Source organism: Zootoca vivipara, chromosome 4 (genome assembly GCF_963506605.1).
Source record: "Zootoca vivipara chromosome 4, rZooViv1.1, whole genome shotgun sequence".
NCBI classification, from domain to species: Eukaryota; Metazoa; Chordata; class Lepidosauria; order Squamata; family Lacertidae; genus Zootoca; species Zootoca vivipara.
The window spans coordinates 97,145,849-97,173,810 of NC_083279.1; the positions used below are offsets into that span (position 1 = coordinate 97,145,849).

General features: G+C 46.3%; 1 protein-coding gene across 1 annotated transcript; it reads left to right on the forward strand.

The window, feature by feature from the left end:
* The first annotated feature begins 240 nt into the window (after nt 1–240).
* On the forward strand, nt 241–27,647 carry MRPL48 (mitochondrial ribosomal protein L48). The gene is made up of 8 exons (XM_035115187.2): nt 241–402; nt 4,347–4,399; nt 6,239–6,282; nt 7,177–7,262; nt 9,939–10,111; nt 20,076–20,178; nt 23,900–23,989; nt 27,409–27,647. The coding sequence occupies exons 1-8, from the start codon at nt 382–384 to the stop codon at nt 27,481–27,483; spliced, it is 645 nt and encodes a 214-aa protein (XP_034971078.1). The 5' UTR covers nt 241–381; the 3' UTR covers nt 27,484–27,647.
* The last annotated feature ends 315 nt before the right edge of the window (nt 27,648–27,962 follow it).

Consider the following 27,962-nt stretch of genomic DNA (forward strand, 5'->3'; position numbering starts at 1 on the left):
AGCAATACCGGTAGGGAAACTCTTGACACTTCCTTGCAAAGAAACAACTGAATTTAAAAGGCACCCAGACATGAGACCCCGCCTTCTTCTGTCGGTCTCCAGGCTCTCCGTCCTTAACCAATCGGAGCAGCCGTCGGGAGGACGCCGCCGCTGATTGGTGGCGGCGGCCTGCTCCGCGGCCTCGGGCTCCTTGATTGGAAGGACAAAATTGCGGCGGAACCCTGTGCGGACGGGCCGGGTGAGCAAGGGGGACACGTTTTGTCGTTGCACGCAAGAGGCTTGGGGGGGCGTGTGTCGGCGGTGGACTCATAGAGACTCGCGCTTGTCCCGCTGCGTCGCCGTGGTTACCGCCTGGAGGGTTTCTAGGAGCGGCTGGGGAGCATGAACGCGGCTCTGGGCAGAGTACGTACGCTTTTTTGGGTGGGCAGAGGGATGAGGAGAGAGACGGGGCGTTTTGACATTCTTACTGCACTCCCATGAGTCTTTTCTTATGCGTCGATTCTTACCAGCCTCCCTGGTCAAAGCAATAGCTCAGGCATAGGCAAACTCGGCCCTCCAGATGTTTTGGGACTACAACTCCCATCATCCCTGACCACTGATCCTGTTAGCTAGGGATGATGGGAGTTGTAGTCCCAAAACATCTGGAGGGCCGAGTTTGCCTATGCCTGCAATATCCCTCTGCCAGTCCCAGAATCCTTTTCGGTCAGTGCCATTGATTCTAAGCCAGGCGTCTCCAAACTTCGGCCCTCCAGATGTTTTGGACTACAATTCCCATCTTCCCCAACCACTGGTCCTGTTAGCTAGGGATCATGGGAGTTGTAGGCCAAAACATCTGGAGGCCCGCAGTTTGGGGATGCCTGTTCTAAGCTGTGCACATATGTTCTCAATGGGGCACCTTGTTAGGTATAGGATTGCATTGCAAATTTCCCTTTAATTTGCCGTGGATCCTCTCTTGAGTGGGATGAGCTGACTTGCAGGGTTTGGGGAGGTTAAAAAAGGTAAAGGACCCCTGATCGTTAAGCCCAGTCGCAAACGACTCTGGGGTTGCAGCGCTTTACAGGCCGAGGGAGCCGGCCTTTGTCCGCAGTTTTTCCGGGTCATGTTGGGATAGAGTTGGGTATGTTTAGCCTGGAAAAGAGGAGACCTGAGTGGAGATATGTTAGCCACCTTTAGATATCTAAAGCAAAGCTTTCCAAACCTTTCATGCTGGCGAGACATTTTTTAGACAGGCATCATTTTTGCGGCACAGCAATTCAATTTTAATAGCAAACTAGTTTACTAAACTAAGGCCTTACCAGCCCCGGGAAGAGCGTAGGGAGCATCTGTGAGACACACCTACACACTACAGCCAACACATGAATGTGTCGTGAGGGTTTGGAAAGCTCTAATCTAAAGGACTGGCGCATGGAAGATGGAGAAAGCTTGTTTTCTCCTGCTCTGGAGGGTAGGACTTGAACCCATGGCTTACAAGAACGGAGATCCTGACTAAACACCAGGAAGAATTTTCTGATGGTAAGAGCTGCTCAGCAGTGGAACGGACTTCTTCGGGAGGTGGTGGGTTCTTCTTCCTTGGAGGTTTTTAAGCAGAGGTTGGATGGCATCAAGGATGATTTAGCTGACATTCTTGCATTACAGGGGGTTGTACTAGATGACCCTCGGGGTCCCTTCCAACTCTACAATTCTATGACTACAAAGCCCTACAAAAGGTTTAGAGCTGATCCCAAATTTAGGAGTTTGTAGTTAATGATGCTTCCTTCCTCCAGTATTTGCCTGATGCTGGTTGCCTTTTTTGTCCCAGGTTTCTCCTCCCAACAGGAAGCTAGGTCTTTAAATGCTTGTCTCCAAGGGACCACAGTTGTACAGCCTTTTTTTAGGGTTACCGTATTTCAAAAAATAACATTGTTGAGCTTTTTTAGGGAAACCTACCCCAAAAATAGTGATTTAAAGCTTTTTGAGCTGTTTCTACTGATTATTCCATCGCGTTGCCATACATTCTCTTGACATTTGGCCATTCGGCAAAATCCCCCTGACGCCATTTTTACACTCTAAAACCAGGACATGTCAGGAATTTTCCTGACGTATGGCAGGCCTAGCCTTTTTGATCTATGTAGGTCATTTCAGAGTCCTCGCTAAGGTATTCAAAGCTGTTTAATCCATCCAGGAAACTAGGAAGTTCAAACTTCATAGGATCCTTCCTTTGATTGCTTGTTTTAACCCCAGGTAGCTCCCCCCACCTTTTCCTGCTGTTTCCTTGCCACCTTTCCATTGTTGTTATTTTCCTCTGGTTAGCAGGAACCTCAAGGGGACGTGAAGTCATGTGTTCTCCCTCTTCTATTTTTGGAACTGTCTTGGGAGCCTTATAAGAAACCCAAGTTGCTTACACAACACAGGACTCAAAGGTGACCTACAAAGGCTTGCCTGTCTCCACAACCAACATGTCCTCATTCACTGATGCAAATAGATAACAAAGGGCAACTTGCTACCTAGGGATCTTGAGGCAAACTAGTTACCCAAGGATTTGCGCATTCTAAGAATGTTGGTTTAGGGATTGTCTACAGTTCCTCTTGTCCTGCTTTCTCCCAGGGAAAACTGCTCTTTAGCGCTCAGTCGGGGGGAAAAGGCAATTCAGGTTTTCCATGGAATGCTGTTTGTTCCAGTTTAGAGCTAAAGAGCAGGTTTTCACTGGGAAAGGACTGGAGCAAGTGAGAAATCACTTGGACCCATGCCTAAAAAGCACGAGTCAAGCACAAAACTGCTCGGACCATGCTTCCTAGGCATGGGACAAGCAGAAGTGTGGTAGGTCCAATAAGGGCTGTTCCACCCCCCACTCGGCCATGCCCACTTAGCCCATAAAACACCGGGTATGGATGGGTAAAGCCTTGGTTGCAAAGGAACAATTGAAAGCTTTAAATTTAAAGCATGCTCTTAAATGTTGCTTTGCCAGCACGGCTTGCCTTTGGCGCCTTTAAAATTCAGCACAGATTGCAAGCCCGATAGAATTGGCTCCTTTTGGGAGCTCCTGATCAGTGCCAGTTGGTGCAGAGGAACACTTTTCTGTTGCAAACCTGCCTTTGCGGTACACTCTGTTGCCTTGATCCATGCTCTTGGGTCATGGCGATACCAGGAAATCCACTGCTTCCTCTTCTCTCTCCTTGGAACAAGTAAGAGTGACTCCTCCATTCTCTCTCTCTCTCTCTCTCTCTCTCTCTCTCTCTCTCTCTCTCTCTCTTATCACCTCCATTTCCTAAATCTCACCTTTCATTTGCCCTTGCATGGCCCATGCAACCTTCTCATGCCACCTTCCTCATATTTTGCACCAGAACTCCCATCATCTCCAGTCAGGTTGGCCAATGGTCAGGATTGATAGAGGGCATCAGGTTGGCCAAATCTTCCTACAGTAGATGCATCTGTGCTTCCATTTCAGCCTGCCCATTCCTTAGTGTCATTCTTTATACAGCAATACTGTAGTAGATTTCCAGCTTCTCATCTATCGCTGTCCGTATCATCGAAACAAGTTAAGTGTAAACTGTTGTTCTGGGCAGAATGGGCTTTTAAAAAATATTACAGTTACAGGTAGGTAGCCGTGTTGGTCTGAGTCGAAGCAAAATAAAAAAATTCCTTCAGTAGCACCTTAAAGACCAACTAAGTTTATATTTTGGTATGAGCTTTCGTGTGCATGCACACTTCTTCAGATACACCCTTCTGAAGAAGCTGAAGAAGTGTGCATGCACACGAAAGCTCATACCAAAATATAAACTTAGTTGGTCTTTAAGGTGCTACTGAAGGAATTTTTTAAAAAATATTACAGTTTTACTCTAATAGGCATACTCTTCTGTACTATGTATGTAGACATGTTTGTTGGCATGTAATGTATGATGAGGGACAGGTGCAGACTTGGGAACTTCCTCCCAGATCTGCTCTTTCCTTTTTTTTTTAAAGATTGAAAGCCAGTGGGCAGATTTTGAAATAAATTGACTTAAGTGCATGTGTATCATCTTGAGCTGAAGACGAGTCTGTGGCTTCAAGAGTAAATCCAGCCTAGCGTGTTCCCCATCCCCCTGAAGATTACGCTGTGGAAATACACAAGTACAAGTGACAGAGGATGCAAAAATAGAAGTTGCACTCATCTGTCTTCCTGTTGTTCTTTTGTGAACACCAGCCGTTAGGGCTTCTAATAGCAGGTTGAGAAGTTTGCTGGTGGCTTGCAAATGTGGAGCTTTGAAGTAGGAGGTGAATGTTGGAATAGATTGCCAAAGAGCCATCAATGCCCTGAAAAACTCTCTGCCGTCTTTCTTGACATTTTAAGGGTATATTTCTTTTTTTCTCCCCACTCTCCATCCCACTAGGCCATCTACCTGGGAAAGGGACCCCTTTTAAAACAGACGCCTGTGCTTGTCAGGTAAGGTGAATTAACGTTGAAGCAAACATAATATCCTATCCTGAACAAATTTATTCTTGTCGGTAGGGTGGTAGCAGTAAAATAACCAAAAGAGATCAGGGATTGTGGCCTGGTCTTAAGGCATGCCTACACTGGAGGAGCAGTCTCATGTCCTCATTTGGGGCTTTATTCCACAGTCAGATGTACAACCAGGGAAAAGGGAGAAAACGATTCGCCCCGACCCTCTGTCTGTTTACTCAGAATTAAGTCCATTTTGATGTTTATTTTATAGATTGATTGCATTTATATTCCACCTTTCTTCCAAGGCATCCAGTGTGGTCTACAGTTTTAAAATACCATATTTTTTCCATGTATTAGACACCCCCATGTATAAGATGCCCCCCTATTTTGGGGGACTCCAGTTTAAGAAAATGGCGGGAAATGGCCAACTCCTTTTTTTGGGAAGGGTTGCACAGAGTTGTTGAGCTTTTTTTGGGGGGGGATGTCGAAAATCACTCACCGTACTGACAAGCGCTGCCTATCTCATGCGTCAAAAAAGCCATAAACTGCCTGCCCAATCGCAACCAGCAGCCGGCAAGCGCACAAACAATTGACGCAGCGGAAGCCAATCAACAGGACTCCTTGCCGCAGCCACCAAATCACCGCTGATAACCTCCTGCTCACGACTGCACTCCCCCCACTGCACTATCCGTGTACAGGACAAACCCAAATTCTGAACACTCTTTTCAGTAAAAAAAAAGTGGTCTTATACAGGGAAAAGTACGGTACTTTGATTAATGGGACTTACTTCTAAGTACAGTCGTACCTTGGTTTTCAAACAGCTTAGTTCTCGGACATTTTGGCTCCCGCACGCCGCAAACCCGGAAGTGACTGTTCCAGTTTGCGAACTATTTTTGGAAGCCAAATGTCCGATGGGGCTTCTGCGACTTCCGATTGGCTGCAGGAGCTTCCTGCAGCCAATCAGAAGCCACGCTTTGGTTTCCGAACGTTTTGGAAGCCGAACGGACTTCCGGAACGGATTCCATTCGACTTCCGAGATATGACTGTATGTACACTTGGCTTTTGAGGCCAGCGACTTCCTACTGAGAATCTTTTTGCTTGTGTCATCTGCCACCTGTGCTGACTCCAAAATCCCCCATGCTGATCAATGGGGAACATAGGAAGCTGTTTTATACAGAGTGAGGCCAGTGGTCCATCCAGCTCAGCATTTTCTAGAGTGACTGGCAGTGGCTTTCCAGGGTTTTCGGCAGGCAGGGGACATTCCAAGACACTGGAGATTGAAGCAGGAACCTTTTGTGTCTAAAGCAGATGCTCTATCCTAGGCATAGGCAACCTTCAGCCCTACAGATGTTTTGGACTACAATTCCCATCATCCCTGAGCACTGGTCCTGTTAGCTAGGGATCATGGGAGTTGTAGGCCAAAACATCTGGAGGGCCGCAGGTTGCCTATGCCTGCTCTATCCTATCTGTAGGCAACACCTTGTGGGCCCTTCCCTAACATGCAGTTTTGTCGTTATGCTTAAGAAGGTGCTAAATGTCAGCCTTAAGAAAGTTTCGAAACACGCATGTGGGTGAAGGAAGTCACATGGGTATAAGGGGAGGTGGTTGCAGGGTTAGATGTGGGGAATTTGCAGAAATAATATATTCAAGTTATGTGCAATGTTGAAGGTATATGGCAATTAACGTGTAATGTGAATTAATTGAAAATAATAAAAAAATTATTAAAGATAAAATAAAATGGACACAGACAGTAAAAAAAAGAAAAAAAGTTTCAAAACATTTTGCAGACAGAGACATCAAGAGCCTGTAATGATGAACATTCTTCTTCTTTTTCTTTAGTCTCGCCTTAAAAACGTCCAGAAGGAATCCTGTATGTTCCATAGGTAAGAATTGAATTGACTGCGACATGTGTGGTTGTGTGTTGTGTTGCGGCGGGTGAACGATTTATTTTCAGGATTCCCCCCCCCCCAACAATCAAGCAGCCAATGCCGAAAATCGCTCACCCGCCGGAACGAAGTGCAAGCCTTAGTTTTTAAGCGGCGATTGGCCGCTTGATTGTTGGGGGCGGGGAGGAGATGCCGAAAATTGCTCACCTGTTGGAACGAAGTGTGAGCCCGAGATTGTAAGCGGCAATTGTAAGAGACGCGAGCGGTTGTGTGCTGCGTTCTGGTGGGTGAGTGATTTTCGGCACCCCCCCCCCCAGCAATCAAGCGGCCAATCACCACTTACAATCTCGGGCTCGCGCCAAAAAACCATCTGTGCGTCCCCCCTCAGCACTACCCATGTATAAGACGAACCTAAATTTTGAACCTCGTTTTTGGGTCAAAAAAGCTCATCTTATACACGGAAAAATACAGTAAATCAAATCCACCCTGATTAATCACCTTGAGCTTGGGGTTTTGAATGTACATGCATTGGATAGGATTGCAAGGGCTTGTTAAAGCAAATAGCCTTTGGATACCCATCCACTCTCCCTCTTTCTATGTCCTTGGGACCTCTCCCCAGTGTCCAGTGTCTTTGCTATTTAACGCAGCGGCTGTGAGGACCTGGGCAATGTTGCGCAGCTCCTGCCACCCCCTTGTGACACCCTGTGGCACAGGTGAACAACACAGAAGGCGCCTGACACTGTCTTTCAGGAAAACGTGTTTGCCGTGGTGATGTTCTCACCAAGGAACGCCCAATTTGCTGGGTTCCTTGGAGCTTGGTTCAAAAAGCGCTTGGCAAGTGGGTTTAAGGTTTCCGAAGGGACCTAACTGTGCCTGTTTTGTTTCCCAAAGGTAGCACGCTGCTGGACTGCCCCCGGCACTACAGGTCCCAGCCTACTCATCGCATTGGCCGGTTCAGATACCTGCTTCCCAAAGAGGTAAGCACCTCTGATCTTGGACTCTGCTGATTGGGCAGTTTCTTGAAAGAAAGAAAAAATCAGAGATTGGTGGGAAAACCTTCAGTGTAAACCATTTGATGAGGATTGGTGGAGTTGAAGAGCGCCTGTTGTATTTCCTTTCTTTCCCTCCCAAAATATTTTTTGTGATTTTGATGTTAAGAATTAATAAAAACAAGGAAAAACAAAAGATGTAGACCACAAAACATCACATGCCTGGAATGACAAGAGTGCAGGCACTACTTCAGAGGAATAATAACTTACTGACCAATGCAAGGATTTCTTTTTCAAATGGCAAAGATATGTAAAAATAACAGTATCCTCCTCCACCACCACCACCATTTAATTTGTTTGCTGCCTTTCCATAGATAAAACCATGCTCAAGGCGCCTAGCACCATGAAAAGATTTCCACAATTACAAACCTAACAAATGCAGTCCTAAACAAGAAATGGGACACATCGAAAAGTACACAGCCATCATTGAACAGTTCCCACGTAAATCAGTATAAGATATAAAAGTAAAGATTCAAAAAAATCAATAGCAGCAGCTACCAAAATCCAAATCTGTTCAGCAGCTTCAGTTTTTGCAGCTGGAGTCAGTCCGGACTCTGCCCTCCCAGGCCAGGTTGGAAAAGGCCAGCAGGGAGCAGGTCTTTGAGGACTCTCAGCCTAGTGAGCTTGTTGTGTTTCTTTTTATAGGACAAGAATGGACGTAGTACACTTTGTACACTCCTTGGAGGGAAGGAGTTTATTAATCTGAACTATTAATACATTATTCTTGTCCATTTCACTGTTTTCCCACTGCGCCGAGTAGTTTACTTCATTGAGTTCATTGAAACTATAGGAGGGGGGAGCGCTGTTGTCCCCCTTGCAGGTTTCCCACAAGCATCTGGTCGGCCCCTGTGAGAACAGGATGCTGGACTACCTAGATGGGCCATTGGCCGGATCCAGCATGTTGTTGTTATGTTCTTATCCGTGTAGCAAACTGCATACACAAAATATATGGGCAGAGCAATCCTAAGCCCCAGGCGACCTCTTTGGGATTCATCTCATTGAAAAGTGGCATAGAGATACAATCAAGGAACGATACAACAATTGCCACGGTCCCAAGCCTTGCTGCTCACTCTGGCCAAGATGGCAGGCGAGGTTTATTTTTTCTCTTCCTCCTCCTTTGCTGCACCAGCTCCAGATTGGCACTTCTGCCTCACCCTAGACGCCCTCCAGTAGCAGAAAAGGGCGTTAGGCTCACACTTGAAGCAGCACAAATTGAGTTGTGTGCCGTTGCCGAGCAGCAGCAGCAGAGATGGAAAGCCACTCTGGAACTTTTCGGAGAACGAGAAAACTGAAAGGGGAGGCCTTTGCAATTTGGAAAGATAATGAACCAATCATTCATCTGGGCAGAATGTCTTGAAGGCAGAAGTTGAAATAGGAGCAGTTTGTCCTAGCTTGTCAAGAGCCGGGAAAGATTTTAATTGTTCCAAGACAATTTCGGCTCTTCCCCACCTACTCTGACCCCAGTACAGGGAATCAGCTGAACATAAGAAGAGCCTGCTGGATCAGGCCAATGGTTCATCTAGTCCAGCAACCAGATGCCCGTAGGAAACCAGAAAGCAGGATTCGAGCACAAGAGCAGCACTCTCCCCTCCTGCGGTTTCCAGCAACTGGTATTCATAGAATCATAGAATCATAGAATCGTAGAGTTGGAAGAGACCGCGAGGGCCATCCAGTCCAACCCCCTGCCAAGCAGGAAACACCATCAAAGCATTCCTGACAGATGGCTGTCAAGCCTCTGCTTAAAGACCTCCAAAGAAGGAGACTCCTCCACACTCCTTGGCAGCAAATTCCACTGCCGAACAGCTCTTACTGTCAGGAAGTTCTTCCTAATGTTTAGGTGGAATTTTCTTTCTTGTAGTTTGAATCCGTTGCTCTGTGTCCGCTTCTCTGGAGCAGCAGAAAACAACCTTTCTCCCTCCTCTATATGACATCCTTTTATATATTTGAACATGGCTATCATATCACCCCTTAACCTTCTCTTCTCCAGGCTAAACATACCCAGCTCCCTAAGCCGTTCCTCATAAGGCATCGTTTCCAGGCCTTTGACCATTTTGGTTGCCCTCTTCTGGACACGTATTCATTGCTGCCCCTGACTGTGGAGGCAAAGCATAGCCATTATGGGTAGTAGCCATCAGTAGCCCTCTCCTCCATGAATTTCCTTCCAAGTCTGCCTCCTGCGAGAGGGAGTTCCATAGTTTAACTATGCGCTGTGTGAAGAAGCCCATCCTTTTATCTGCCCCGAACCTTTCAGCCACAGAGCCAGTGTGGTGTAGTGGTTAAGAGCGGTGGACTCGTAATCTGGTGAACCGGGTTCGATTCCCCGCTCCTCCGCATGCAGCTGCTGGGTGACCTTGGGATACTCACACTTCTCTGAAGTCTCCCAGCCTCACTCACCTCACAGAGTGTTTGTTGTGGGGGAGGAAGGGAAAGGAGAATGTTAGCCGCTTTGAGACTCCTTAGGGTAGTGATTCTTCTTCTTTGTTGGAGGAAATTCCAGCGTTAGGAGGGAGAAAAGCTCCACTTGATCCATTTTCTCCATGCCATGCTTTACATTTGCGGGTGCTCCCAGCTGCATTTGAGAGAATTCTGCTTCTTTCTTCTCAGGCTCCCAAGAGAAGGAGGGACCAATTGCAAATGAAGGAGATTGACCCTGGGACAGAATACGAGTATGGAGTCTTGAACATCGTCATGACCGGTTACGACATGACCTTGGTTGAGCACTATGCGCAGTACGTCCACAAGCTCTGCAACCGACACTCCATCAGAGTGGAGGAGAGGTAAAGATATCTGCTGGATCCCTGCCTGTGATCTGCAGTGAGAGATCTACGCTTTGTCTCGTGTGGTGGAATGTTGGGGGCTGCCAAGCCTGGGGCCTGCCAGATTCCCAGTGCCCATCAGCCCCTAGCCAGCTTGGGGCCCAGTGGTCAGGAAGGGTGGGTGTTGTAGTCCAATGACTTCTTGGAGCAGGGGTTGGCAAACTAAGGCCCGGGGGCCGGGTGTGCCCCCCCCCAGGCTCGTAAATCCAGCCTGTGGACCCTGCCGCCCACTCAGTCCCCGCGCGCTACGGACGCCTCGCCGCATGGGGACTGACTTCTGCAACACTGACTCGGCTTCTGGGTGGGCTGTGACGCTGGCGAGGCTTCAGATTGGCTGCAGGAAGCCAGCAAGGAGATTGCCTGCTCCCCCCCCCCCAAGAAAATTTTTTTAAAGGGGCAGGGGAGCTGTTTCTGTGATATGGGCTGGATGAAGCATCAGTAGTTTGTGCGTCGCCAGCCATCTGTCTCCACCCTTCACCCCTTGCCTATCACTTTTATATTCGGTATTTCTGATCTTGCAACGCATTCTTGCGATTTCATTTGGCAAAGGTCACCTTCCTGGGGCAGGTGATAATTAAAAGCAATATACAGTAGAATCATAGAATCATAGAGTTGGAAGAGTCCACAAGGGCCATCCAGTCCAACCCCATGCCAAGCAGGAAATGCCATCAAAGCATTCTTGACATATGGCTGTCAAGCCTCCGCTTAAAGACCTCCAAAGAAGGAGGCTCCACCACACTTCTTGGCAGCAAATTCCACTGTCGAACAGCTCTTACTGTCAGGTATAAAGGTATAATTTCTGCAGCAATGATAATCCTATGTAAATGCACCTGAGAGTAAGCCCCATTGTATACAGAGTCAGATTTACTTCTGAGTAGTGCTGCAGGAAGGCATAGGATACGGGAGGGGATGTCTGTCTCTCTTCTCTCACTGCTACCTCTCTCCCCCACACCTCCAGTTTTATCTATTGATGCTAGTTGAAAGAAAGCTGGTGCAAAACATGGCAGTGTAAAGGGGAAAAAAGAGGCATGTGGATGGCGGGAAGTGGGGTTATTATTATTATTATTAATTGAATTTATATACCGCCCTATACCCCAAGGTCTCGGGGCACTTCACTGAATAAAATCAAAATATAAAACCGCAAAATACATAATCAAAATATGATTTATATAGGGATGTGGGTGGCGCTGTGGTCTAAACCACAGAGCCTAGGGCTTGCTAATCAGAAGGTTGGCGGTTCGAATCCCCGTGACGGGGTGAGCTCCCGTTGTTCGGTCCCAGCTCCTGCCAACCTAGCGCCTTTCAATACATGGGAAGTTGTTGTTTAGTCGTTTAGTCGTGTCCGACTCTTCGTGACCCCATGGACCATAGCACGCCAGGCACTCCTGTCTTGCACTGCCTCCCGCAGTTTGGTCAAACTCATGTTCGTAGCTTCGAGAACACTGTCCAACCATCTTGTCCTCTGTCGTCCCCTTCTAAGAGGAAACTGCAAAATGGGAAAAGCCAAATTGCTGAGTTCAGAGTTTGGAAGCGTGAATAATCTTAATTATTCTCAGAGGATTTGTCATTTGAAACCCCAGAATGCCGCAGGGCATCCCCACCTTTGTTGTCTAGGTGGCCACCTAAATGCATTTCATCTGCTTCACCTGCTGCTGCAATGTGTCCTGACGGTATGTCGGTTCTCATGCAACAATCATCGTCGGATTGCATCTGTAGCATGTAGTCACACACGCTCCCCGCTGCCTCCAAAACTGGATTCAAATCTGCTGGGATCCTACCATCCACTCTTTCCCACCACTTCAGTGCTTACTTTCCGAGTGCTGTTTGACCAATCAGGCTGGCCCTCTTTCTCCACCCCCCCACCCCCACGGCATGGATGCTTCCTGCTGATACAAACTGTAAGGGAAAGAGAATATAGGGATCCTCCTCCCCTCATCAGAAGCAGCTCCTCCACAAGCAGCGAGGGCAGCGAGGACGCTCAAGAGTCCAGTCAGGAAGTGGAGAGAGAGGGCCCGGGCTCTGGCAGCATGGGAGAGCCCTTGCTACACAGGAGAGAGGAAGAGAAAGAGGGGGAAAGGGGGGAGAAGGAAAACATGGAGCGTAGACCCTTTCCCCCTCCGGTTCCGGAATTACGCAGGAGAAGGAGGGGAAAGAGATTTGCTGTCCCGAGACTCTTATGCTGGAGGAGGTCCAGGGGCGGTCCAATGCTGGATTCTGCATCGGACTGAGTAGACATGTTGTATATACCCAGCTCACTGTAAATAGCCTGCACTAAATAAAACTGTCTAAAGACAAGAATGCGGAGCGTCGTTACTCTAGAGTAGTCGCAACAACCCCCTGACAGTAGGCATTCAGATTCCACAAATGTACTGTGGTGTCTAGGTCCATTATCTTTGAGGAAGAAAGGGGATTGTCTTCCATTGTAGTATTCTGAAATCTGTTGGGTGTTATTTTTTTTATTAAAAAAACACTATTGTACTCTATTTTGGACATCTTAGAAAAGACGAGGGTTCTGTTCAGCATGCACCTGCTTCTCTCTCTCTCTCTCTCTCTCTCTCTCTCTTGAGCTCTCCTGAGCTCTTCCAGTTGTATGGATGGACCTATTTTTCCCCTACCCTGCCCAGGGTTCAGAGACAAAGGCTCCATTCACCCTCTGCAGCTTGACCTTTTCCCTCTGCTTGGCTCTTTGAAAATCCCAGGAGCTGATCAGGTCGGGCAGAGCAGCAAGCTGGCTTTGTTCCGCCGCAACGAGAAACCTCCCAAAAGTAGGACGAGAAGATATCTTTAAAGGAATGTGTGGAATGGGCTTTTTTAAAGGTGGTAGATAAAATCGGAACGAAGGCTAGCTGGATTGTGAGATGGAACATAGGAAGCTGCCTGCTATATATAGAGAGCTAGACCTTAGGGTTTTGTACATTGATTGGCAGCAGCTCTCCAGGGGTGTCGGAAGAAGCACGTTCCCAGGCCTTCCTCGAGATGCCAGAAATTGAGCCTGGGACCTTCTGCATACGAAGCAAGTGCTTTGTTGCTGAGTTACAACTTGGTGCTCTCTCCATCGAGTGAAATGCCAAGGTGTGCTGTGGGTTGTGAGCACAGAATACACTTTGCGTATCGGAATGTTTCTTTCCCCCCCCCTGATTGTGTTTGATTTGTGAGTGTTTTACCACTGCATTCTTCGCCCACCCTCTTCGATTACATCCAGGAGGTTTCTGTTTTAAACCTCTGAAGAATTCCATTATCATTCCACCCACGATTATTTGTGAACTTTTTGTTGGCATCAGGACCTTGTTGAATATCTAGCCTGTTGCTGAATGGTTCAGTTGCGTAAACATTTATCTTGCACAGCGCATTAATTCTGTGACTCTGACCTATCCATGGCTTTGTTAATTATTTGGCTTAGTTGAATAACCATGAAGTTCATTCCTTTAGATTAGCTTTCGAGTAAATTCCTTGCTACGTTTTCCAGCCAGTGTGTGGTGGTTTTGGTTGTTTATGGAGGATAATACCGGTAGATTGGCAGGGCTCATAATCTGTTACCTCTTGAATGCTAGACATATTTTCAAACTTCTCTCTCTATAAGAATGAAAGCTAGAAGTGTCTCATGTCTTCAAATTATGTGCTTGGTGTCGCTTTTCTGCATGGATCACACACATTAACAGCCCCCATTTTTTTTCCAGTTCACAAACAGCGGAAACTTCGGCCCTCCAGATGTTTTGGACTACAATTCCCATCATCCCTGACCACTGGTCCCGCTAGCTAGGGATCATGGGAGTTGTAGGCAAAAACATATGGAGGGCCGTAGTTTGGGGATGCCTGAGCTAACTGCACATTGATGTTTATTCCTTTGAGACCTTTCCAGGTGAATAGTACATGTGCTGTTGTTACCTCACCTCACACATCTCTGTTGGGCAACTGTGCTCCTCAAAGGAGGCACTGTGAGAGTACTGGATGCCCCAGAGGTGCACTTAGTGTGTAAACGAAACCAGGCTTTTAGTGTTGTAGCTCCAGCCCTTTGGAATGAGTTACCAGCCAATTGCCCAGCATTGTGATGTTCAGACATCTACTGCATATGTTTTTCTTTAAGGAGGCTTTCCCTGTGTTGTGACCCCGTCACTTATGACATGTTACCGGTAATCATACATCTGCAGGAACGGTTTTATTGTAAAGCTGGTAAAAATGGTACCGCTTGCTTATAGAATTTGAATTTTTTGGTATTTCATCTTATTTTTATCTTTTTCTGCATCACTTTGATTGCCCTACACTGCAAATCAGTCTATAAATTTGTAAAATAATAAATAAGCCCCAGACATCATTTTTTTAAGATTGCAGGAGATTTGCCATCTTAGAATTGGAACTTTCACTTCAAGTCAAGTTCCTAGGCATTAATGCTGTGGAGATAGCATGTTCAGATTGTTTAAACCGGAGGGGAAGTTGCTCAGGGTATCTGGGTTTAGTTTAGTTTTCCTTCTCCAGGGCTACTAGAAAGAGAGACACTTTATAAACTATATGCAAATGTGCATTGTTTTTGCAAATTGCAAAGATCAAGCTTTCTCGGCCTCAAATTTTAATGAACTTTCTCCCAGTTGAAGCCCACTCAGGGAACTTCAGAGCTCAAACAGGGATGTTGCTATGTCTCATGAAACCACCCAACCGAGCACTCTGTGTCTCCTGCAGCACACTGGCTATCTTGAAAATAAACCTATGGGGCACGTACTTGCTTTTTCTTGCATTACACCCACCCCATGAGCCTTTGGGACGAGACCTGTAAACAAACACGCCTTGCTGGTTTTTGCAGAAACCATTTTCAATGCAGATTTTCCACTTCTGCTGGCAAAGAGGTAGGAGTTTTAGCGCCAACAGGCCTCATTAAGGCAGGCGGTTGCGCTCCACTTAACGAAGGTGTGACGGAATGGCCTGGTGGGCAAAAGAACTCCAGGGTGCAGAGAGTTAAAGCCCAACCTCCTGGATAAATGACACATTCCATTCCTGAGGGGCGGGACTGCCAGGGTTTTAAAAGGAATGGGAGGGAGTTAATTCGGGGGGAGAGGGTTGTGGGAGCGAGAGAGAGGTGGTTAGGCAGTTGGCAGTTGGGAGTTAGGGAGTTGGTAGAGAGTGGGATGCAGGAGCTGTATGAAGAAAACTGTGTTAAATAAAAAGAAGATATGTGCTTTTAAGAACCAAAGAAACTCATGTTTATAAGTTAAATAATAAAGTCAAATGTGCTTAAACGTTCACTGACTCGGCAGTGTCTCAGTACCTTCAGAGGTGTGACAAAGAGGGGAGAACAAAGCTTTCCTGGGGAAGAGGAAACTGTTTGCTGTTTCTCCTGTCATACAAAGGGCTGGTTAGCGAAGCCGAAGGAGCCACATAGTTGCCTAAGGGAGAGGCACACTGTAGCTGTAGGGAACCCAGGGAGGGAGACTCCACTGGTGGCCATAGGTTTCGAACGCAGAGCCTGAGGTACTCTGGAGACAAGTCCAGTTTGGACTCTGGAGGTTTTTTTTTTCTCCCGTTTGTGGAGAAGCACAGGGAGAGCCTCTGAGGTTTAAGCAGTGAGGTGGGGGATCCATCACATTTTTTGGTGGCAGCGTCGTGATCTGAATCCACAACCATAGTTGAAGTTTGTGGGAGTTTTAAAACGATATTTTCCAGAGAAGGAAAATGGCACATTTAAGAAAAGCAAGAGAGGCTAAAGGGGATGAGAGGACAGAAGGGGCTGAGGGGAGCCCAATTTCTGAATTAGAGATGATGAGACTAAAAATTGAAATGGCTCGAATTGAAAGTGAAAAGGAGAAGGCTAGAATTGAAAGCGAAAGGGAAAAGATAGCGGCTGAGGAGAGAATGCAGAGGTTGCAAATGGAAAAAGAGATACAGCTGGGGAGAATGCGTTTGGAAGAGATTCAATTAAGAGGAGAGGTAGCTCCAAATAGAGAAAATGTGGAGGTTACCTCAGCAAACCTCAAGAGATTCCCAAAATATGTAAATGGGGATGATGCCGAAAGCTTTCTATTCAGTTTCGAACGCATTTGTCAGGAATTAAAAATAGCTGAGGCGGACTGGATGATGTATCTGAGGCCTCAAATATGTGGCATATTGAGTGAAATATACTCAGACTTAAGGGATACTGAACTATCCAGTTATGAGATATTTAAGCAGCGGGTGAGAGTACGCTGTGGGCTAACTGCTGATCAAAGCCGAAAAGCCTTTAGAGAACTAAAAAGAGGTCCCAAAGAGACATTTTCTCAGCTGGCAAGCAAGCTAGATCGTTTGCTGGACAGGTGGATTCAGGGGAGCGGGGTGACAAGCTTCCAAGAATTAAAACAGCTAATTTGTGTGGAACAGTTTTATAAACACGTCCCTATGAATCTACGCTGGTTTATTAAAGACAAAAGGCTGATGGATGTGGCCAAAATGGCTTTAATATTAGATGAGATTGAAGGAGACTGTCCTGAAATGCTGATTCCAAGGCAGTGGCCAAAGAACAGGCAGATGAAGCCTTATGAAAAAGGGGAGAAAGCAGACAGGGCTCCTGACAAAGCAGACACTCCAGTAGTCAGAAAAATATCTTGCTATTTTTGTGGATTAGAAGGTCACATAAGATCAAGATGCCCGCAATTAGCAAAACAACAAAATGCCAACACGGCTACCAAGTCAGTAAAGTTGCTAACCCAAGCTGAGGTAAAAAAATCACCTCAGGAAAGTAACCCAGAATCAACTGTCAGTGCCTCAGAGACTGTGGCTAACATAAGGCAGGTCTGGAGAGCTGATCAGGGGATTAATAAAGACTTTATGGAGCCAGTGATTTTAAATAATCAAGAATATTTGGGTTTACGTGACACAGGCGCAGAAGTGAGTCTTGTTAGATCACACTGTGTGACACAGGATCAGTACCTCAAAGACCAAACTTTTAGTCTAAAGGGAATATGGGGTCCTGAATTCGAGGTTCCGGTAGCAGAAGTGGATATAGTTTATAATGGCGTGAGGAGAAAATGGAAAGTGGGCGTCTGGGATAACATCGATACACCATTTCTGATAGGCAATGATGTGATCAAGCCTGAATTTAAGGTTCAAGTTATCACTAGAGCCCAAACCTCAGCAAAAGGGAATCCATTAACTGCCATACCAGAAGCCCAAGCCGATCCTGAGGGGAACGGAATGTTGGGGAGAATGTCAGTTGTAACCACCATAACTGCCAACAGGGCCCAGTTCCTAGCAGAACAGAGGGAAGATGAAACTCTAAAGGGACTGTGTGAAGAAGATAAAGGGCAGTACGGCACAGTGGTGTCAGTAGAAAGGCCCAGGGTTTCTTGTATAAAGGAGGAACCACTAATTAGTAAATCTGAGATAGGCAAAACTGCAGCGGAGTGGGAAAGCAAAGAGCAATCGGTGATGCCAAAGAAGATCAGTCTGCAAGAGCCGCAATTGGCACAGGATGCCCCCACAACAGCGCATTTTGAAATAAGCCAAAAGGAGAGAGTCCAAAACCAAATTTACTGGACTGCTATAAACAAAGACACCAGAGGTTCTAAAAGGGAGAACAGTTTTATTTTAGACCTCGGGGACGGAGCCCTAAGATTACCAGAGGAGATTCCTCTGAGGGAGAACAGAGATAAGACTGTGTTCAAAGTCAATGGAAATGATTTAGCAAGACAGAGCTTACCTAAGGAGCTCATAGCCGACTTGGGTATGAAGGAGGTGTTGCCACTTGGCGGAGTTAGCTGTGTAGGGACGGCAAATAACTTCCTACAAACCAAGGAGCTTAGTGAAAAGAATGAGGGAACACCGACCTCATCTGTGACACCTTTTCCTTATCACCAGCATTACAGGGTGGCTGAACGTCGGCAACCATCTGTGTTAAGTTTTGACTTACTTGTTCAGGAAGGCAAGGTTTATAGCCCTTCTGAGCTGGTAGATGGACAGCAAACCAGTGCACTGTTACATCTATTACTGCCTGAAAGGAAGGAGGAAGAGAGCATGGTACATCCAGTGGTTGTATCTGGCATCCTGGAGATGCATCGCTATGTGACAGAGACTAAAAGGCAAGCTGTTGGCCAGGCGCAAAGGGCACAGCAATGTTCGACATCAGGGGTTGTATACCTGATTATGAACAGGAATCCCATGTGTGGCAAAGGAGCAGCTCGAATATGTAAACATGCTCCTCATTCGTCATCTTGTGATCCTGCTAAGGCTGAGTATGTTCCAGCTAGGAGTTGGAAACAGCGCGAGGCCCACAGGAAAATGATTGCCCGAAAGCGGCTTGAGATTTGCTTGCGCCGGACTATTGCACCGAGAGGCATGTTCCAGTACCATCTGAAACTGTCTGCAGAGTCGTCGGGGCGAGACAGAAGATCTGCTCAACGCATGGCCGGTGCAGCGCAAAGAAGGAAAAGCGATGCGGCAGGAGGAGGAAAAAGGACTTGTTAAAGTGCAACGATTTTCTTCCAATGCAGAGACGTCAGGAGTCCCACTGACTAATGCAGCTAAAGACATTCTTATGCGCTTCTTATTGAGACTTATTCCTTCTAAAGTCATCATTGACTGGTGGGAAGAGGGTTTCTTTTTATTTATTAGGTGTCGCAAGAAGAATTGCTGAGAACAAGTGCCTTCATCGTTTGGGGGAGAATCTATTGTGCTTTGGTTGAAGGTGACAACTTGATCTTTTTAAGGCAGCAATGTAATTTAAAGGATGCTGGAAGGTAGAAAATGTTTTTGATGGTATGGAATCAATTCTGTTTTGGTTGGGACACATAAATGTTTAGTGTATAATTTTTAGGAAATACCCTGATTTTTGAATAGAAGGAAAGGTTTAATTTTACACTATATATACATAGGTGGGTATTATTGGGGAATAATGTTAAAGTGTATAGTGCATATGTAAGTGTGTATATCTGAAGTCTAGGTTAACTGCATGTATAGGTGTAAGTTTAGCAGGGGAATTGAGAGTTGCAACACAGGTTTAGGTATATAGAACACCTGGGGGAAGGTAAGCCAGAGCTTTCCAGATACTATCTCCCTGCTTTGGCATTACTCTGATAATTTTGAGTATGCCTGCGCAAGGGTTTTCGGGGGAGGGGAGAAAATGTGACGGAATGGCCTGGTGGGCAAAAGAACTCCAGGGTGCAGAGAGTTAAAGCCCAACCTCCTGGATAAATGACACATTCCATTCCTGAGGGGCGGGACTGCCAGGGTTTTAAAAGGAATGGGAGGGAGTTAATTCGGGGGGAGAGGGTTGTGGGAGCGAGAGAGAGGTGGTTAGGCAGTTGGCAGTTGGGAGTTAGGGAGTTGGTAGAGAGTGGGATGCAGGAGCTGTATGAAGAAAACTGTGTTAAATAAAAAGAAGATATGTGCTTTTAAGAACCAAAGAAACTCATGTTTATAAGTTAAATAATAAAGTCAAATGTGCTTAAACGTTCACTGACTCGGCAGTGTCTCAGTACCTTCAGAGGTGTGACAAAGAGGGGAGAACAAAGCTTTCCTGGGGAAGAGGAAACTGTTTGCTGTTTCTCCTGTCATACAAAGGGCTGGTTAGCGAAGCCGAAGGAGCCACATAGTTGCCTAAGGCACACTGTAGCTGTAGGGAACCCAGGGAGGGAGACTCCACTGGTGGCCATAGGTTTCGAACGCAGAGCCTGAGGTACTCTGGAGACAAGTCCAGTTTGGACTCTGGAGGTTTTTTTTTTCTCCCGTTTGTGGAGAAGCACAGGGAGAGCCTCTGAGGTTTAAGCAGTGAGGTGGGGGATCCATCACAGAAGGCAGCCAATCTTGTCTGCATCGCTAATTTGTCATGAAGGCTCCCTCCCAGGAGCCTCGCTCCCTGGGGCTGGAAGTTCGGTTCTTTCTGCTGAATAGTGCAAAAGTCTCTCTTTCTCTCACTCTCCCCTTTCGTGCCTGTGGAATGCTGATGACTGAGCTGCTGTTTCCACAGCTATGCGATGCCCACCAAGACCATGGAGGTGATGCTGATGCAGGAGCAAGGCTCCAAGTTGAATCGGGATGCTGTACTTACAACCCACCAACGTGTTGTTCAGGTAGGAGGTCTCACCTGCCCAGTTTCCTCTTTTTTTAAAAAAAAATAGTATGGTGACATCATGTAGCCCGGCAGTCTTTCAGCTGAATTCCCTGTGACTTCTTTGGTTGTTGTTGTTTAGTCGTGTCTGACTTTTCATGACCCCATGGACCAGAGCACGCCAGGCACTCCTGTCTTCCACTGCCTCCCGCAGTTTGGTCAAACTCATGTTGGTAGCTTTGAGAACACTGTCCAACCATCTCGTCCTCTGTCGTCCCCTTCTCCTTGTGCCCTCCATCTTTCCCAACACTAGGGTCTTTTCCAAGGATTCTTCTCTTCTCATGAGGTGGCCAAAGTATTGGAGCCCCCACTTCAGGATCTGTCCTTCCAGTGAGCACTCAGGGCTGATTTCCTTCAGAATGGGTAGGTTTGATCTTCTTGCAATCCATGGGATTCTCAAGAGTCTCCTCCAGCGCCATAATTCAAAAGCATCAATTCTTCGGCGATCAGCCTTCTTTATGGTCCAGCTCTCACTTCCATACACCACTACTGGGACTTCTTTGGAGTAAAAGCTAAAGGTAAAGGACCCCTCTATGGTTAAGTCCAGTCAAAGGCGACTGTGGGGTTGCAGCGCTCATCTCACTTTCAGGCCGAGGGAGCCAGCGTTTGTCTGCAGACAGCTTTCCGGATCATGTGGCCAGCAGGACTAAACTGCTTTTGGCACAAAAGAACACCATGACAGAAACCAGAGCGCATGGAAACGGTACCTATTTATCTACGTGCACTGGTGTGCTTTCGAACTGCTAGGTTGGAAGGAGCTGGGACTGAGCAATGGGAGCTCACTCTGTCGTGGGGATTCGAACTGCCAACCTTCCGATCGGCAAACGCAAGAGGCTCAATGATTTAGACCACAACGCCACCCGCGTCCCTCTTCTTTTGAGTACACTAAAAACAACAGGGGCAGTGCTAGAGATGCAGTCATTTTAAAGTCCCCCTGCTCTGCTTGGATCATCTTGGTCGAACTCTTCTGCACACATTACAGTAGTGGGTAAAGGTAAAGGGACCCCTGACCGTTAGGTCCAGTCATGACCGAATCTGGGGTTGCGGCGCTCATCTCGCGTTATTGGCCGAGGGAGCCGGCGTACAGCTTCCAGGTAATGTGACCAGCATGACAAAGCCGCTTCTGGCGAACCAGAGCAGTGCACAGAAACACCATTTACCTTCCCGCCGGAGCGGTACCTATTTATCCACTTGCACTTTGAGGTGCTTTCGAAGTGCTAGGTTGGCAGGAGCTGGGACCGAGCAACGGGAGCTCACCCCGTTGCAGGGATTCGAACTGCCAACCTTCTGATCAGCAAGCCCTAGGCTCTGTGGTTTAACCCACAGCGCCACCTGCGTCCCACAGTAGAGGGTAGGGGAGGTTAATTTCCCACCTTTGGAAGAGAGTGTTGGACAAAGGAGACCAGAACAGAGATACCCCGCTGGGGAGCTCAGTAGCTGGCATAGGTCAAGTCTTTTCCTCCATGTATAAAACGGGGGAAGAAACATCTATCCTCTTGAAGGATTAGATATGACAGTAATAAAGAAACACCTCTTTTCAGACCAGCGGCAGACCTACATAGGAATCCTGGTTTCACACTGTGCCTTTGGTTCCTGCTGGAAATCGGTTCTTTTTCCCGTAATCTTTTTTATTTGATTTTCCAAAATATAAACATATAACATTAAACAGTACAAAATACAGATATCGAGATGACACTGAGTCTCCTGACTTCCCCCCATGCCTTCGATGGGTCCTTTGAATTCTATTTTCAACTGCATATCAGTGCTTCTCCAATTTTTCATCTTCCTATGTTATCTATACATTCTGTTACAAGTATATTTAAAATCCTGCTAATGTTTTGACCTGTTTACAATGATTTTGTATGTACATTATAAACATTTCCCATTCTTTTTAAAATTTCTGGTCTTCTTGATTCCCGAGCTTCCCAGTTGATTTTGCTACTTTGGCATAGTCCATCAAGTTGATCTGCCATTATTCTTTGGTTGGAACTGTCTCTTCCTTCCATCTCTGGGCTAGTAACATCCGGGTGGCCCTTGTAGCCTACATGAACAATTTCCTCTGGTCCTTTGCGATCTCGGTACCTATAATTCCTAATAAAAAGGCTTCTGGTTTTTAAACAAAAGTTATTTTGAACATTTTTTTCATTTCATTATATCTCATTTCCCAGAATTTTGAGTTACATTACTAGTCCACCACATATGATAAAAGGTAACTTATTTTTCTTTACATTTCCAGCATATATTGCTACTTGTTCTGTACATTTTTGCTAGTTTTACTGGGGTCAAATACCACCGGTACATCATTTTCATATAATTTTCTTTCAATAAAAAAACATGCCGTAAATTTCAGATCTATTTTCCATAGATCTGTCCCAGTCTGTCATTTGTATATTACGTCCCACATTTTTCGCCCATTGTATCATCACAGACCTGTTCATAGTTTCCTATTCCAGGAGCAAATTATACATTTTCAACCATAATTTAATATTATCTTCTAAAATCTCTCTTTGAAATCTTAATAACTCATAACTAAAACCTTTCTTTTTATCAATTTTTTTTTAAAAATCATTTAATTGATGATATTGTAACCAACCTGTTACCAGTTCTCTCACCTCTTCAAAATCTTTTAATTTTACCTGGTTTTCTACCTCGGTTAACAGCTCTCTATATGTGCCAACTTTGCTGCCACATACACCCGGACAACATCATTACTGGCCCCAACAACATCCAACATACCATCTCAGGACTATTTAATTGCTCATCTTCTAACATTGTGTATGCCATCAAATGCCAACAGTGCCCTTCAGCTCTCTATATTGGACAAACAGGCCAAACCCTACGCCAAAGGATAAATGGACATAAATCTGACATCAGGAACCAGAAGACAGAAAAACCAGTAGGAGAACACTTCAATCTCCCAGGACATTCTATACAAGATCTCAAAGTAGCTGTCTTACTACAAAAGAATTTCAGAAATAGACTGGAAAGAGAAGTTGCTGAATTACAACTTATCACCAAGCTCAAAACCATGGAGGGACCTGGTTTGAACAGAGATATTCTTATCTCATTATACATGATAAGCGATCCTCAGCCATCTCAACCCTTGCTTTTTCATGCAAAACCATTTGCAGTCGTTTTCGGTCATCAACAGCTATCAGTCAGTCAATCACCCACTTCCACCACCCTTCTGAGTGATCCCCCCTCCCCTCCCCCTCCCCACCCCTTCTCTACATAAGTGCCTGGGGACTCCTATTTCAGTGTATCTGAAGAAGTGTGCATGCACACAAAAGCTCATACCAAAATAAAAACTTAGTTGGTCTTTAAGGTGCTACTGAAGGAATTTTTTTATTTTACTTCGACCCAGACCAACACGGCTACCTACCTGTAACCAGCTCTCTATATGTTGGCCAATTGGTCCTCATATTCACTTTCTTCAAAGATATTGCTTCTAACGGGGAAAGCCACCATGGCGTTTTTTGTTCTAATAAGTCTTTATACTTTTCCCACACTTTAAAAATTGATTTTCTTATTATATGATTCTGAAAGCCTTTGTGTCCTTTCACCTGATCGTAATGATGTATGCTGATAACATAATAGGTCCAGGTTTTTTTTTTGGGTGTGTGTGTCTCTTCCCCATCCCCTATAATGATCCATTCCGCTTCTTTTTTCCTCTTCCCCTCCAGATCAGCGGTTTGAGTGCTGCATTCGCTCCTATTCTCTTGGAAATCCTTCAGAATAATCAGCCGGAAGGAGTCCATCTGTTAGTGAAAGAGGTATGTGGATTCTTACTGAAGCATTCAGCTTTAGCATTGTGGCTCCTGGCTTTTAAACCATTGTTAAAAAGCAAGTTCTGAGAAGTGCTCCAGGACACGCACACACACACACCCTCTCTCTCACACACACACCCTCCCTCCCTCCTGAATTTGGTAGTTCGACACCTCTTTGGAATAAACTCCTCAGCAGCCATGATACAGAGCCTCCCTGTTCAGACGCAGTTTACCTTGGAATGCCAGGTGCTGGAGACAAATAACCAAGGAGGGCTGTTGTCGCCGTGCCCTGCTTGTGGGGTTGCCGGAAGCACCTGCTTGCCCATTGCTAGGAGGAGAGATTCCTGACCTGATAGACCTTTTGCTCAGACCCAGCAGGGCTCATGTGGAAATGGTGACTTCTTGAGACGAGCTTCACAGCAGATTTGAACCTTTACTGGTGTCTTTACTGCCTGGTCCCTTTGCACCACAGGAAATTTGTTCCAGAACAAACGAGGGGGAAGTTTAAACCAAATGGGTGCGGTTGCGATGGTAATGGAAATGACCAGAATCAAGCAAAATACAGTGGTACCTTGGTTCTCGAACTTAATCCAAAACATTCCGTTCCAAAACCAAGGTGTGTTTTCCCATAAAAAGCAATGCAGAATGGATTAATTCGTTCCAGGCTGTTGAAGAATTACCCCTAAAACACTTCTCCCCACCGCCCCAATCAGAAGAAGAAGAGTTTGGATTTGATATCCCGCTTTATCACTACCCGAAGGAGTCTCAAAGCGGCTAACAATCTCCTTTCCCTTCCTCCCCCACAACAAACACTCTGTGAGGCTGAGAGACTTCAGAGAAGTGTGACTAGCCCAAGGTCACCCAGCAGCTGCATGTGGAGGAGCGGAGACGCGAACCCTGTTCCCCAGATTACGAGTCTACCGCTCTTAACCACTAGCGGCTGGGCTGCAGAGCCCTGCCGGGACGCTTCTCCTCACCCGCCCAATAGGCGCGATCTCTCTAAAAACAGAAGCGCAACACTAAAAATGGAAGCTCAGGACTCAGGAAACGTTCGACTTCCAACAAAAAATCCGAGAACTGGAACGCTCACTTCCGCGTTTGCAGCGTTCGGGTTCTAAGTTGTTCGTGAACTAGGCTGTTCGAGAACCAAGGTACCACTGTAGGCAAATTACCACGCACCACACATATTTGCATATGTTTGCTTTGAGCACAGAATTTGAGGTTATAATTGAATTTACAATGTATTCTCAATCTTACATGGCCGCCCATGTCCAGATGTTCAGCGTATTATTCTCAGTATAGCTCATTTAAAAAAAATTAAAATGAATTATGCAGTGGGAGGAACCCTTTGCCAGATTGCCAGTTTTCCAAGGCCTCCTCCGCCCCTTGGGAAGGCTGCACGAGGCCTTGACCCATTGGACAACCGACCAGCTTTGCTCTTGTTCCAATGTGGCTCATGCAGAACTTTCCCAGGGAGATTGTGCTCTCTATATATTTATTATTATTATTGATTACTCACTCTCTCCAAAAAATCGCCAGCATCATTTTTGCCTCAAAAGCCTTTCTGCGCTGAGGCCCAGCTCCTTAACGGCGCGTCGTCCTCCTCCTCCATTTCGTTCCCAATTTATGCACCAACAGGCACCCATTACTGAGTAAATCCCAGGCAGCAACCTGAAGCAGAGCCATGAAGGCTCAGGAAGAGCAGGCTGCCTTTAATAACTTTGGGGAGAAGATCTGCTCAACAGGAAAGTCTGAGCTGAGAAGTGTTCAGGCAGCATGCCCAGGATGGTTCTATTCTGCTGCCTGTAACAGGGGGCGGATATTCTTCAGGGCATAGAATCCTAGAGCTGGAAGGGACTTTGAGGATCAACTAGTCCACCCCCTGCAATGCAGGAATAAGATCTGGGGCAAATGATGAATTGCTACTTGGTGGGGGGTGTACGTTTCCTTGCCTCTTCCTAAGAAACAGTATGAAGGAAAGGCTAACTGTAAACAGTGGGTGAACAGCTTTATGCAAAAACACAGCGGCGAGAGCAAAATAATGCAATTCTTCCTTGCTTAGTCAGCCCTCTTTGTAGCTTATACTGGGGTGGTCATATTCCAAAGAGCAAAAACTCAGACACCCCCCACCGCCACCATTGGGGCACCCCCCCACACACACACTATTGCACATCTCCATCGCTCGCCTCATCCTTTAGGGTTGCCGGAGGCAGGGAAGGGGCTGCGGGAGCTGACAAGTGCAAGAGAAAGAAATATTGGAGGGCACTGGGGAGGGAGGTGGCTGGCATGAGCCAGCCCCTCGCTGAGAAAGAATGATTTCCGCAAGAAATCACTCCGTTGCCATACATCTGGGTTTCCCTGGACATTTTGCCAAGTTCCGGAAATTCCCCCAGATGCCATTTTCAGGAGCGGGATCCCGGATGTCTCCGGGAAAACCAGGACGTATGGCAGCCCTAGTTATCCTCTCTAAAATTTAAGGTCTTTGTCCATGGAGTTTTATTGGCAGGGATACTGGAGTGGCTTGCCAGTTCCTGCTCCAGGTGGATCACGTTTAGTCAAAACTCTCCACTATGACCTGGCCATCTTGGGCGGCCCTCCACAGCATAGCTCCTAGCTTCTCTGAGTTAAGGTAATTTAAGGAATGGGATTTGGCACAAGGAGAGAAATCTGCTATCCAGAAGCTTTAAACTAGGGATCTCCCGGCACCAACTTGCATGGCTTTGAAAGAGGATTAGACAAATTCGTGGAGGAGGGGGATATCGATAGCTACCAGCTGTAATGGCCTCAGTCTGATGAAGGCAACAATCCTTCTGAATACCAGTTGCTGGAAACCCCAGGAGTGTATAATCCTGCTTGCTGGTTTTCCAAAGGCATCTGGTTGGATGCTTTGAGCACAGGATGTTGGACTTTAGGGCTGCCATACATCCAGGAATTGAGCAGTAAAATGGCATCCAGGCAGATTTTCGGCAAATCGGCACAATGTCGGACATATGGCAAGGGGAGGGGGAAGATTAATTCCCCCCCCAAAAAAAAATCAGTTAAAATTCAGAAAATATATTTCTCAACAAATATGTCCAGATTTTCACTTTGGGGAATATGGCAACCCTAGTTTTTTACAAACCTGCATTGACATCAGAGGTCTGCAGTCTTATTTCAGCCCCAAAAGTTCGCCTTGAAAGTGTGTGAAGAGTAAGCATCTCACTTGAGAGCTCTTCTTGCCACTTGCTTGTCTCCTTTCGAAGCTAATAGTGGCAGTTGCGATAAACAGCAAACCTTTCTAGTTAGTACTTCTGAGAACTTGTTTCCTCCTTTGTGGTCTCTTTCCCAAACGTCAAGCATAGCCACTTTTCTGGGGTCTCCAGCTGTCCCTGCTAATATCTATAACGTCCTGCTATTGTTGTTTTTGCCTCCCTGTCCCTCCACAGCACACGGAAGAAGACTTCAAGGTTCGGCTGAAGGCACGTCCAGAACTAGAGGACCTGCTTTCTCAAATGAGCTGAGTCAAGCACAATACAAATACCCGTTTTACATCGGGGTTTGTGGCTGATCCTTGTCGATCTTTTCGCAACGTTCCACGACACGGTGGAAGTGGACCTCTGTGTTTGCTGCAAAAGCCAATGTGCTCACAATGAGTCTTTGTTTTCGTAATAAATGATGGAATCTTTATGGCGTGCTTCTGCAGTGTGCTGTAACATGAGACAATTTCTGCTGCTGGAGTTAAGCAAAAGCTCATTGCGTCACCTGTACCAATTTAGACTTCTGCACTCTGTACAGGGCAGACCCAACCAGTTTATTGAGTTTGTGTGTGCTTGTATTGAGTTTGTGTGTGTGTATTAAGGTGTTATCAAGACCTGAGCTGTAATGTGCCCCGAGCCGGGCTGCTGCTCTCACGTTTGGTGGAGGACCTGTCCCATTCCGTTGTGAAGAAATATTCTGCTTCTTCTGACAGTGTTAGAAACTAGGAATAGAAAAGCAATTC